At 34.2% G+C, this 13066-nt stretch overlaps 1 protein-coding gene across 10 annotated transcripts in view; it reads left to right on the forward strand.

The window, feature by feature from the left end:
• LOC122397536 (TGF-beta-activated kinase 1 and MAP3K7-binding protein 3) overlaps positions 1-13066 on the forward strand; it is an 81487-nt gene that overhangs the window by 48025 nt on the left and 20396 nt on the right. For 8 of the 10 annotated variants that reach the window (XR_006259116.1, XR_006259115.1, XR_006259118.1 and 5 more), the window contains one exon: positions 6588-6977. Coding sequence is in view for 2 of the 10 variants with exons in the window: in XM_043396767.1 (XP_043252702.1) it covers positions 6588-6977 (390 nt within the window). In the remaining 8 variants the exon portion in view is untranslated. The remainder of the gene's footprint in view (positions 1-6587; positions 6978-13066) is intronic. The other 2 variants (XR_006259117.1, XM_043396768.1) reach the window with 1 other exon arrangement.

The following is a 13066-nucleotide window of genomic DNA, read 5'->3' on the forward strand; positions in this document are numbered from 1 at the left end:
CAAGGACAAACAAAATTTTGTTCTCAAAATCATGATTTTTGTAACGCAATCGTAGTTTTTTTTGTGTACATTTTTATGTAGCATGAACTAAAAGTGGTAGAGAAATGTATTATAGTGATGGATTAATGGCGAAAAACGAATTGTAAAAATTTTCATATTCAATGCAGCACATACTTCCGTTGCTCGATCAATTTCAGATTTTGCATAGGTATTTTTTTATCCAATGACATAGTTGTGAGAAGCATCGAGAAAAAACATTGACTGATGGTTGAAAAATGAGGTTCACTCGAGTCTTAACACATTACCGACCGATAGCCTATTAATCTACTTTTTTACCGGCCAACACTTACCGACCGATAAAACAGTTGATTAATAGGCTATCGGTCGGTAAGCGTTGGCCGGTAAAACAGTCGATTAATAGGCTACCGGTCGGTAAAGTGTTAAAATATTAATAGGAAAGTCCTGTATTCGTGTCACCAATTATGAGTGTTTCAGTGTTTTTTAATTATTTTATTTCTTTTTCAAATTGCTCTTTCACCTTTACGTATGATTCGTATTATAGTGATGGACTAATGGCGAAAAACGAATTGTAAAAATTTTCATATTCAATGCAGCACATACTTCCGTTGCTCGATCAATTTCAGATTTTGCATAGGTTTTTTTTTATCCAATGACATAGTTGTGAGAAGCATCGAGAAAAAACATTGACTGATGGTTGAAAAATGAGGTTCACTCGAGTCTTAACACATTACCGACCGATAGCCTATTAATCGACTTTTTTACCGGCCAACACTTACCGACCGATAAAACAGTTGATTAATAGGCTATCGGTCGGTAAGCGTTGGCCGGTAAAACAGTCGATTAATAGGCTACCGGTCGGTAAAGTGTTAAAATATTAATAGGAAAGTCCTGTATTCGTGTCACCAATTATGAGTGTTTCAGTGTTTTTTAATTATTTTATTTCTTTTTCAAATTGCTCTTTCACCTTTACGTATGATTCGTATTATAGTGATGGACTAATGGCGAAAAACGAATTGTAAAAATTTTCATATTCAATGCAGCACATACTTCCGTTGCTCGATCAATTTCAGATTTTGCATAGGTTTTTTTTTATCCAATGACATAGTTGTGAGAAGCATCGAGAAAAAACATTGACTGATGGTTGAAAAATGAGGTTCACTCGAGTCTTAACACATTACCGACCGATAGCCTATTAATCGACTTTTTTACCGGCCAACACTTACCGACCGATAAAACAGTTGATTAATAGGCTATCGGTCGGTAAGCGTTGGCCGGTAAAACAGTCGATTAATAGGCTACCGGTCGGTAAAGTGTTAAAATATTAATAGGAAAGTCCTGTATTCGTGTCACCAATTATGAGTGTTTCAGTGTTTTTTAATTATTTTATTTCTTTTTCAAATTGCTCTTTCACCTTTACGTATGATTCGTATTATAGTGATGGACTAATGGCGAAAAACGAATTGTAAAAATTTTCATATTCAATGCAGCACATACTTCCGTTGCTCGATCAATTTCAGATTTTGCATAGGTATTTTTTTATCCAATGACATAGTTGTGAGAAGCATCGAGAAAAAAACATTGACTGATGGTTGAAAAATGAGGTTCACTCGAGTCTTAACACATTACCGACCGATAGCCTATTAATCGACTTTTTTACCGGCCAACACTTACCGACCGATAAAACAGTTGATTAATAGGCTATCGGTCGGTAAGCGTTGGCCGGTAAAACAGTCGATTAATAGGCTACCGGTCGGTAAAGTGTTAAAATATTAATAGGAAAGTCCTGTATTCGTGTCACCAATTATGAGTGTTTCAGTGTTTTTTAATTATTTTATTTCTTTTTCAAATTGCTCTTTCACCTTTACGTATGATTCGTATTATAGTGATGGACTAATGGCGAAAAACGAATTGTAAAAATTTTCATATTCAATGCAGCACATACTTCCGTTGCTCGATCAATTTCAGATTTTGCATAGGTATTTTTTTATCCAATGACATAGTTGTGAGAAGCATCGAGAAAAAAACATTGACTGATGGTTGAAAAATGAGGTTCACTCGAGTCTTAACACATTACCGACCGATAGCCTATTAATCGACTTTTTTACCGGCCAACACTTACCGACCGATAAAACAGTTGATTAATAGGCTATCGGTCGGTAAGCGTTGGCCGGTAAAACAGTCGATTAATAGGCTACCGGTCGGTAAAGTGTTAAAATATTAATAGGAAAGTCCTGTATTCGTGTCACCAATTATGAGTGTTTCAGTGTTTTTTAATTATTTTATTTCTTTTTCAAATTGCTCTTTCACCTTTACGTATGATTCGTATTATAGTGATGGACTAATGGCGAAAAACGAATTGTAAAAATTTTCATATTCAATGCAGCACATACTTCCGTTGCTCGATCAATTTCAGATTTTGCATAGGTTTTTTTTTATCCAATGACATAGTTGTGAGAAGCATCGAGAAAAAACATTGACTGATGGTTGAAAAATGAGGTTCACTCGAGTCTTAACACATTACCGACCGATAGCCTATTAATCGACTTTTTTACCGGCCAACACTTACCGACCGATAAAACAGTTGATTAATAGGCTATCGGTCGGTAAGCGTTGGCCGGTAAAACAGTCGATTAATAGGCTACCGGTCGGTAAAGTGTTAAAATATTAATAGGAAAGTCCTGTATTCGTGTCACCAATTATGAGTGTTTCAGTGTTTTTTAATTATTTTATTTCTTTTTCAAATTGCTCTTTCACCTTTACGTATGATTCGTATTATAGTGATGGACTAATGGCGAAAAACGAATTGTAAAAATTTTCATATTCAATGCAGCACATACTTCCGTTGCTCGATCAATTTCAGATTTTGCATAGGTATTTTTTTATCCAATGACATAGTTGTGAGAAGCATCGAGAAAAAAACATTGACTGATGGTTGAAAAATGAGGTTCACTCGAGTCTTAACACATTACCGACCGATAGCCTATTAATCGACTTTTTTACCGGCCAACACTTACCGACCGATAAAACAGTTGATTAATAGGCTATCGGTCGGTAAGCGTTGGCCGGTAAAACAGTCGATTAATAGGCTACCGGTCGGTAAAGTGTTAAAATATTAATAGGAAAGTCCTGTATTCGTGTCACCAATTATGAGTGTTTCAGTGTTTTTTAATTATTTTATTTCTTTTTCAAATTGCTCTTTCACCTTTACGTATGATTCGTATTATAGTGATGGACTAATGGCGAAAAACGAATTGTAAAAATTTTCATATTCAATGCAGCACATACTTCCGTTGCTCGATCAATTTCAGATTTTGCATAGGTTTTTTTTTATCCAATGACATAGTTGTGGGAAGCATCGAGAAAAAACATTGACTGATGGTTGAAAAATGAGGTTCACTCGAGTCTTAACACATTACCGACCGATAGCCTATTAATCTACTTTTTTACCGGCCAACACTTACCGACCGATAAAACAGTTGATTAATAGGCTATCGGTCGGTAAGCGTTGGCCGGTAAAACAGTCGATTAATAGGCTACCGGTCGGTAAAGTGTTAAAATATTAATAGGAAAGTCCTGTATTCGTGTCACCAATTATGAGTGTTTCAGTGTTTTTTAATTATTTTATTTCTTTTTCAATTGCTCTTTCACCTTTACGTATGATTCGTATTATAGTGATGGACTAATGGCGAAAAACGAATTGTAAAAATTTTCATATTCAATGCAGCACATACTTCCGTTGCTCGATCAATTTCAGATTTTGCATAGGTTTTTTTTTATCCAATGACATAGTTGTGAGAAGCATCGAGAAAAAAACATTGACTGATGGTTGAAAAATGAGGTTCACTCGAGTCTTAACACATTACCGACCGATAGCCTATTAATCTACTTTTTTACCGGCCAACACTTACCGACCGATAAAACAGTTGATTAATAGGCTATCGGTCGGTAAGCGTTGGCCGGTAAAACAGTCGATTAATAGGCTACCGGTCGGTAATGTGTTAATATAATCGTGTTATTATTTGTAACAATTGTTGAAAATTAAAGATATGTGAAATAATTAAAAGTAAATATTGTTAGTGTGAATATTATACGGTTTCACAGTTTTTGTCAATTATAGTGTTGAAAAAAAAAAAAAATAAAAAAGTGAGAAACAAAAAAAGATCCAAACATGAATGATGTTAGTGCATTATTCAAAACAGCTATCTAAAACTTTGAAATTTTATACAGAGTGTCCCGCAACAAATGATGTGGCTAACAAGGACGTAATTCTGCGTTTAAATATAAATCGCCATTTTAAAAAAAAATTGATATTTCACCTGTTTGGGGAATGCGCGTTACACATGCGCAGAGGGTGAACTAACCAAATATATATTAATAATCATTATACGAGTATATTTATAGAGATTAGAGTATTTTAATATTTGTAAATATTAAAAAACATATTATATGATTTCAAAAATGTTCTACAATCCCAAAAAATTTTAACGTGAAACTTACGCGAAGGGTCGTAACTTGTAGTTTAAGAAACTTGGTTTTATACAGGGTGTTCGGCTAACCATGGGAAAAATTATAATGGGAGATTCTAGAGGCCAAAATAAGACGAAAATCGAGAATAGTAATTTGTTGATGGAGGCTTCCTTAAAAAGTTATTAACGTTTAAAGTTCCGCCTATTTTGAATTTTTTTCTAAAAAGTGGGTAGGATTTCGGGGGTAGGTCTATTCACCAAAAATTACTGTAATTGATCCCCCTAAACGAAAATAATTTTTTTAGAATGATTTGAAATTTTTTAATTTCGTGGAAAAATTTCACATTTTCTCGAATTTTTTTCTCGAAAATGCGTAGGATTTTGGGGGTATGTGTATTCACCAAAAATGCTCGTAATTGACCCCCGCAACCGAAAATAATTTTCCCAGAACGATTTGAAATTTTTGAATTTTGTCGAAAAATTTCACTCATTCTCGAATTTTTTTCTCGAAAGTGGGGAGGAATTCGGGGGTAGGTCTATTCACCAAAAATGATTGCAATTAACCCCCGCAACCGAAAATAATTTTCCCAGAACGATTTGAAATTTTTGAATTTTGTCGAAAAATTTCACTCATTCTCGAATTTTTTTCTCGAAAGTGGGGAGGAATTCGGGGGTATGTCTATTCACCAAAAATGCTTGTAATTTACCCCTGTAACTTAATATGATTTTTTTAGTATGATTTGAAATTTTTTAATTTAATTTTTTAATAACTTTTTAATAAAGTCTCAATCAAGAAATTGATATTCTTGATTTTCGTTTTATTTTGGCCTCTAGAATCTCCCATTAAAATTTTTCCCAGGTGTAATGAAAATTGTTTATTATTTATGAAAATTGCTAAACAAATGGGGCTAATCTTCTAATGTTTTTTTTTTCTATTCTTCATTGTTTGTAGTTTGTACTTTGTCCTGTTCACGTCGACTCCTTTCAGTCTTAACACGTTCACTGCGGTTTTTCGTAGATTTTCACATTTCCGTGTACAGTATAGGCGCAATAATAATAATTGAAAAGCGGTAGAAAAATTACAAGGATATCATTTTATTGTGTAATAAAAATTCAATGAAGTATAGTTCGTATGGAACAAAATACAATATGTGGTATACAGGGTGTTCAGTCACCCTTGGGAAAAATTTACATGAGCGATTCTAGAGGCCAAAATAAGACGAAAATCAAGAATACCAATTTGTTGATTAAGGCTTCGTTAAAAAGTTATTAACGTTTAAAGTTCTGCCTGTAGAATGGCAATCTGCGAACAGCTGCGCATGCGTGATAGTGATCCTCACTCATAAAACTGTAAGGCTGTGGATACGTCACTCAGTAGAGTTTCTCACGCTCGAGTGAGAACCACTATCGCGCGCACGCAGCTGTGCGCAGATTGCCCATCTACAGGCGCAAATTTAAACGTTAATAACTTTTTAACGAAGCCTCAATCAACAAATTTGTATTCTTGATTTTCGTCTTATTTTGGCCTCCAGAATCTTCCATTACTATACAGGGTGTTTCCTTAACTTTTGCCCACCTTTTTTCGAGCACTTCTGTCAATCTGACAAAAAAATGTTTCCAACAAAAGTTTATCAATGTCTCATGTACTACAAGATAAAACAGTGAATTTAAAAAAATTATAATTTTTTCAATAAGAAGTCGAGGACAACTTGATTTTTTTAAATAGCATTGCATATTTTTTACTTCATATTATTATAGCTTGTCTTAAGACGAATTCAACGACCTGCCATAGCATGACCTTCGGATGACCTTGAACCGAGAAAATTGACTCCAATGCCCTGCTCACAATGCCCGCATAGTTCGTTAATATCTCGATTTTAAGTTCAGAAATCGTTGGATAGGAACACATGGTCTAATTCCGTCTTGTTTAAAATTCATTTTTATATTTAATTTTTCTCAAGCTAGAAGAGCAATTGACGAGAAAGTTCGGCACGTTGCTATATCCTACGCACCGCAGTGAATACGTTGACCCTTTCCCGTAGCGATAGTTCGTTAGAAGATTTCATAACGCAATCTTTTTCTGATTTCATCGTGAACCAGCAGACTTTCGAACGGTGCCTACGATCGGTGGCGCCTGTAAACGAAGCGATCTGATCGTCGATCCGCGGCCACATTACGCGGAGCCATTGTTAAACGTGGAGAACACGGGGCCGCAGATCGATCACACGCGAAGCTACACATCGGTCAGCCTGACGCTGAGGCCGCCGTCCTCGGAACCGCAACCACCGATCGACATCAGATCACAGGGCTCGAGCCTGACCTACTCGAGCTCCTCCCTCGATCCACGGGGTTTTCAGAGTCGTCTGCAGATCAGCATCGGCGCGGGAGCCGTTGGCGGCGTAGCTGCCGCGAGGATCAGACCGCCCATGAGGCCCAGCAGGCCCAACAGCTTGATACCACCGGTTCAAACTGGACCTCAGAGGCCACCAGGTCCGTATTATTCAGTTCCTATATTATTAACCCCTTAAGGGGCCTTTCTACCTTGTGGGATTAAAAAAATCGATATTTTTTTTTTTTTGCATTTTCCTTTAGTATGTAGTCTCGAAAATATGTCTACCAAATATTAACCCTTTTAGTGCCTATGCGAAGAACACCGAGCCAATTTTACGAGTTTGTTATGGTTAGAGAAAAAGCTCATAAAAACCAAACTAAGAATATTTATAAAATTCAAAAAGCAGCATATTACGAAATAAAGAAAGAATAAAGTAATGGCAATTGAATTTCAATATTTATTGCAAATCATATAAATAACATGATTATAAAATATGATAAAAAAACATAGAAACAAGTTTCTCTTCTACAAACAATATTTACACATAAGAATAATCATTGTTTGATCACAGTTTTATGTAGGTCACGTAGCATAAAGTATAAGTAATTGATTTTCAATGATTTTTTTAATAAATAATCAATTCAAAATATGACGAGGCTTTGTTAAAGAGTTATTAACGTTTAAAGTGGAGACCTTACTGAATTTTTTTCTCGAAAACGCGCAAGGATTTCGAGGGTACGTCTATTCACCAAAAATGATCGTGATCGACTCCCACGATCGAAAATAATTTTTCCAGGACAATTTGAAATTTTTTTTAACCCCCGTTGAAAAATTTCACACCTTGTCGAATTTTTTTCTAGAAATTGGGCAGGAATTCAGGGGTATGTGTATTCACCAAACATGATCGAAATTGACCCCCGCGACCGAAAATAATTTTTTCAGAACGATTTGAAATTTTTTTTTCGTCGTAAAATTTAGGCACCCAATTAGATTTTCGGTAAGGAATTTTTTTCTAAAAAATGCGTAGGATTTTGGGGGTATGTGTAACGATAAAAAATGATTGTAATTGACCCCTGTAAATAAATATAATTTTTTTAGTGAGATTTTAAATATTTCAATTTCACCTAAAAAGTTCAGTACCTACTCGAATTTTTTTCTCGAAAGTGCGTAGGAATTCAGGGGTATGTCTATTTACCAAAAATGCTTGTAATCGACTCCTGTAATTAGATATAATTTTTTTAGTACGATTTGAAATTTTTAAATTTCGTCTAAAAATTTCAGTACCTACTCGAATTTTTTTCTCGAAAGTGGGTAGGATTTCGAGGGTATGTCTATTCACCAAAAATGATTGTAATTGACTCTCGCGCCCTAAAATAATTTTTCCAGAACGATTTGAAATTTTTTAATTTTGTCGAAAAATTTGTTCACCTTTCTAAATTTTTTTCTCGAAAGTGCGAAGGATTTCGGAGGTATGTGTATTCACCGAAAATGATTCTAATTGACCGTCGCAACCGAAAATAATTTTTCCAGAACGATTTGAAACTTTTTTTTTCCGCCGAAAAATTTCAGCACCTATCTTTTTCTTAAAAATTCGTTTTTCATTTTTAATAAATATGTTTGACGCTGTATGGAAAAGTTACTTAGTACATTTTTGTAGGGATCCATGAGCTCTACTTCCATACTAAATTTCATCGAGATACGTTCACTATTGTAGAAGTTACGGACGTTTGAAGATTAGGCCATTTTAATTGAGGTTTTTTTCACTTCACGGTGTTAAGGAACAACTTTTCGAATATTGTTGGAGTTTCTATATATTCTTGGCCACAATACGCGTTGTTTGCCGTTTGAAACATTAAAATCCCCCAATCGGTTCAGAAGTTATAACATTTTAAAGATTCACATATTTCAGGGAAGCATTTCTGGCCTCATATTAGATTTTCAGGAATTTTTTTCTCGAAAGTGTGTAGGATTTCGGGGTATGTCTATTCACCAAAAATGCTTGTAACTGACCCCTGTAACTAAATATAATTTTTTTAGTACGATTTGAAATTTTTTAATTTCGTCTGAAAATTTCAGTACCTACTCGAATTTTTTTCTCGAAAGTGCGCAGGATTTCGGAGGTATGTGTATTCACCAAAAATGATTGTAATTGACTCTCGCACCCTAAAATAATTTTTCCAGAACGATTTGAAATTTTTTAATTTTGTCGAAAAATTTGTTCACCTTTCTAAATTTTTTCTCGAAAGTGCGAAGGATTTCGGAGGTATGTGTATTCACCGAAAATGATTCTAATTGACCGTCGCAACCGAAAATAATTTTTCCAGAACGATTTGTAACTTTTTTTTTCCGCCGAAAAATTTCAGCACCTATCTTTTTCTTAAAAATTCGTTTTTCATTTTTAATAAATATGTTTGACGCTGTATGGAAAAGTTACTTAGTACATTTTTGTAGGGATCCATGAGCTCTACTTCCATACTAAATTTCATCGTGATTCGTTCACTATTGTAGATGTTACAGACGTTTGAAGATTAGGCCATTTTAATTGAGGTTTTTTTCACTTCACGGTGTTAAGGAACAACTTTTCGAATATTGTTGGAGTTTCTATATATTCTTGGCCAAAATACGCGTTGTTTGCCGTTTGAAACATTAAAATCCCCCAATCGGTTCAGAAGTTATAACATTTTAAAGATTCACATATTTCAGGGAAGCATTTCTGGCCTCATATTAGATTTTCAGGAATTTTTTTCTCGAAAGTGTGTAGGATTTCGGGGTATGTCTATTCACCAAAAATGCTTGTAACTGACCCCTGTAACTAAATATAATTTTTTTAGTACGATTTGAAATTTTTTAATTTCGTCTGAAAATTTCAGTACCTATTCGAATTTTTTTCTCGAAATTGCGCAGGATTTCGAGGGTATGTCTATTCACCAAAAATGATTGTAATTGACTCTCGCACCCTAAAATAATTTTTCCAGAACGATTTGAAATTTTTTAATTTTGTCGAAAAATTTGTTCACCTTTCTAAATTTTTTCTCGAAAGTGCGAAGGATTTCGGAGGTATGTGTATTCACCGAAAATGATTCTAATTGACCGTCGCAACCGAAAATAATTTTTCCAGAACGATTTGAAACTTTTTTTTTCCGCCGAAAAATTTCAGCACCTATCTTTTTCTTAAAAATTCGTTTTTCATTTTTAATAGATATGTTTGACGCTGTATGGAAAAGTTACTTAGTACATTTTTGTAGGGATCCATGAGCTCTACTTCCATACTAAATTTCATCGTGATTCGTTCACTATTGTAGATGTTACGGACGTTTGAAGATTAGGCCATTTTAATTGAGGTTTTTTTCACTTCACGGTGTTAAGGAACAACTTTTCGAATATTGTTGGAGTTTCTATATATTCTTGGCCAAAATACGCGTTGTTTGCCGTTTGAAACATTAAAATCCCCCAATCGGTTCAGAAGTTATAACATTTTAAAGGTTCACATGTTTCAGGGAAGCATTTCTGGCCTCATATTAGATTTTCAGGAATTTTTTTCTCGAAAGTGTGTAGGATTTCGGGGTATGTCTATTCACCAAAAATGCTTGTAACTGACCCCTGTAACTAAATATAATTTTTTTAGTACGATTTGAAATTTTTTAATTTCGTCTGAAAATTTCAGCACCTACTCGAATTTTTTTCTCGAAAGTGCGCAGGATTTCGGAGGTATGTCTATTCACCAAAAATGCTTGTAACTGACCCCCGTAACTAAATATAATTTTTTTTAGTACGATTTGAAATTTTTTAATTTCGTCTGAAAATTTCAGTACCTACTCGAATTTTTTTCTCGAAAGTGGGTAGGATTTCGGAGGTATGTGTATTTACCAAAAATGATTGTAATTGACCCCTGCAATCGAAGATAATTTTTCCAGAGCGGTTTGAAATTTTTTAATTTAATTGTTAATAACTTTTTAACGATGCCTCGGTCAAGAAACTGATACTCTTCATTTTCGTCTTATTTTGGCCTCTAGGATCTCCTATTAAAATTTTTCCCAGGGTTGGCCGAACACCCTGTATAATATGACGACTCCAGAATACATACGTTTCCACCACAAAGTAGTGTTGAAAGGGTTAAACCCAAAAATAATTTTTTAAACGCTTATGCAATAAAATTAGACCCCTTATAATGTTTTACAAATTTTGTTTCGAGACAGAGCTTTCTTCTAATGCGAAGAATAAGACACCATCGCATACGCAACGATATATCGTTTGTTGGCACTTTTCGCAAGTGTAGCGAACGACGATATATCGTCGTTCGGCGCTAAAAGGGTTAAATTGAAATTCGGAAAACTAACGAAGTTATGGCCTGCTGAAATGTACCGCGCGCAGGTATAACAACTGGACGTGAAACTTTAAAGCTGTTTTTCTCGAAACTACATTTTTCGGCACTGCGTGCGTGATAACTAGAAAACTATTCAAGATATCAACATCAAATTTATACAGTATGTTCAGAACTGGTCTCCCTATAGCATGAACTAGGATAATTGCGATATATGCAATACTTTTTCTTTTATTAACAAAAAAGCAACCAAATATATGAAAATATTCAGTATTTTTTCGTAAAATAGCTGCCATTTTGCCATTTTTTGTTTTTTTTTAAATGATCCTAGTTCATGCTATAACCACACTCATCTGTATTAAGAATATCGTTGGTTTTAGGATTTCGAATAACTTGTTCGCAAGATATCACGTACGCAGTCGGGTGCCGTTTCGTAAAAACTGTTGTTTGATGATCAACAAAAACAACGTAATCAATAGATATTATGCGTTGCAAAAATTCGTAAATATAGCTAAATGTATAATAAATGTATCTACAAAATCCGGAATTAATCGCTCTTTAATAACCCGCAAAAAAAAAATCACAAAGAAACACGTATTTTTCATGCCTACAAGGTAGAATGGCCCCTTAACGCACAGTTTTTTTTGAAAAAACCGGCCAAAAAAAATCAATTTTTTTTTTTTTTGTAAAAAAAAACACAATTTAGGTAAAACACATTGTCTTGGTAAAAAAATTTTAAAAATACAAAAATAATCAAAATTTTTATTACAATTTGGGATTTTGATCCACATTGCAGAAAGGAGTCGATTATTGCAATGTTACGCGTACATCGACTTTTTTTATCTTTCTTTTTGAATTGCTATTTCGGAAAAACACATATTTTTACGAGTGAAAATATTTATTTACACTTTTACATTGTTATTTTCAATTCTCGACTATATTTGAGTGTGAAAAATTATAGCAGCATATAATACAACGCCCTTACGGGGTTAAGGGGTAAAACCACTGTAAAAACCCGAAATAAAGCGTTTTTTTTTGCGATATGGAAAAGTAAGGGGATAATAATATTCAAGAATGTTATTAACCATGTCCGTTAAGTGTTTAACAAAAAATATTTATTCAAAAATAGTGCAAAATAACGACGCTGGAGGCGCTTTGCGGCACGCAGTGTAACTGACGCAAATTTTGTATCTGGAAAACAAAAATTGTCTCTTAATCTACATGAGTATAGCTAGAAAAATATTTAGGGAGTTTTTGAAACATTAATTTTTGTATGATTTTATATGGCGAGCATTTGAAGTAAAAAGTTCAATTTTGTACAGAAAAATGGGGCAATCATTTGTTAATAAATAATGTTAAAATTAACTTATCGAAGATCCCTTACGTATTCCTCTATGCTCATGTACATTAACACATTACCGACCGATAGCCTATTAATCGACTTTTTTACCGACCGATAGCGTATTAATCAACTTTTTTACCGACCAACGCTTACCGACCGATAGCCGATTAATCAACCGCTACCGGTCGGTAAAGTGTTAAGAGAAAATTTTTTTGTTTTTTTTTTTCAGATACAAAAAGGGTCAAATGACCCCAAACCGAATTGAACGAACGATGGGTCATTCGATAGCTTATAAAAAAAAAACCCCTGCGTGCCAATTTTTAAATTGAAATCTCGACCGTGGGGGTAGTAATGGGGTGAAAACGAAAATCATGTTTTTGTACAATTTCTCTTGACCTATTGAGTAAAAAAATGTAAAAAAATTCGGAGATATTTCGGGTACCGGGGCACATATTTTGGGAGATTTTCAGATTTTTTGATCGAAGAACCAGGTAGTAAAAAATAAAAAACCGCAAAAAATGCAGAAAAATGCCGATTACGTATTGAAGGGGGTCCGGAACTACTTTTATATTTTTATAGTAAAC

The sequence above is a fragment of the Colletes gigas genome, unplaced genomic scaffold (genome assembly GCF_013123115.1).
Source record: "Colletes gigas isolate AHSC1104 unplaced genomic scaffold, ASM1312311v1 Colletes_gigas_Sc00009, whole genome shotgun sequence".
In the NCBI taxonomy this organism is placed as follows: domain Eukaryota; kingdom Metazoa; phylum Arthropoda; class Insecta; order Hymenoptera; family Colletidae; genus Colletes; species Colletes gigas.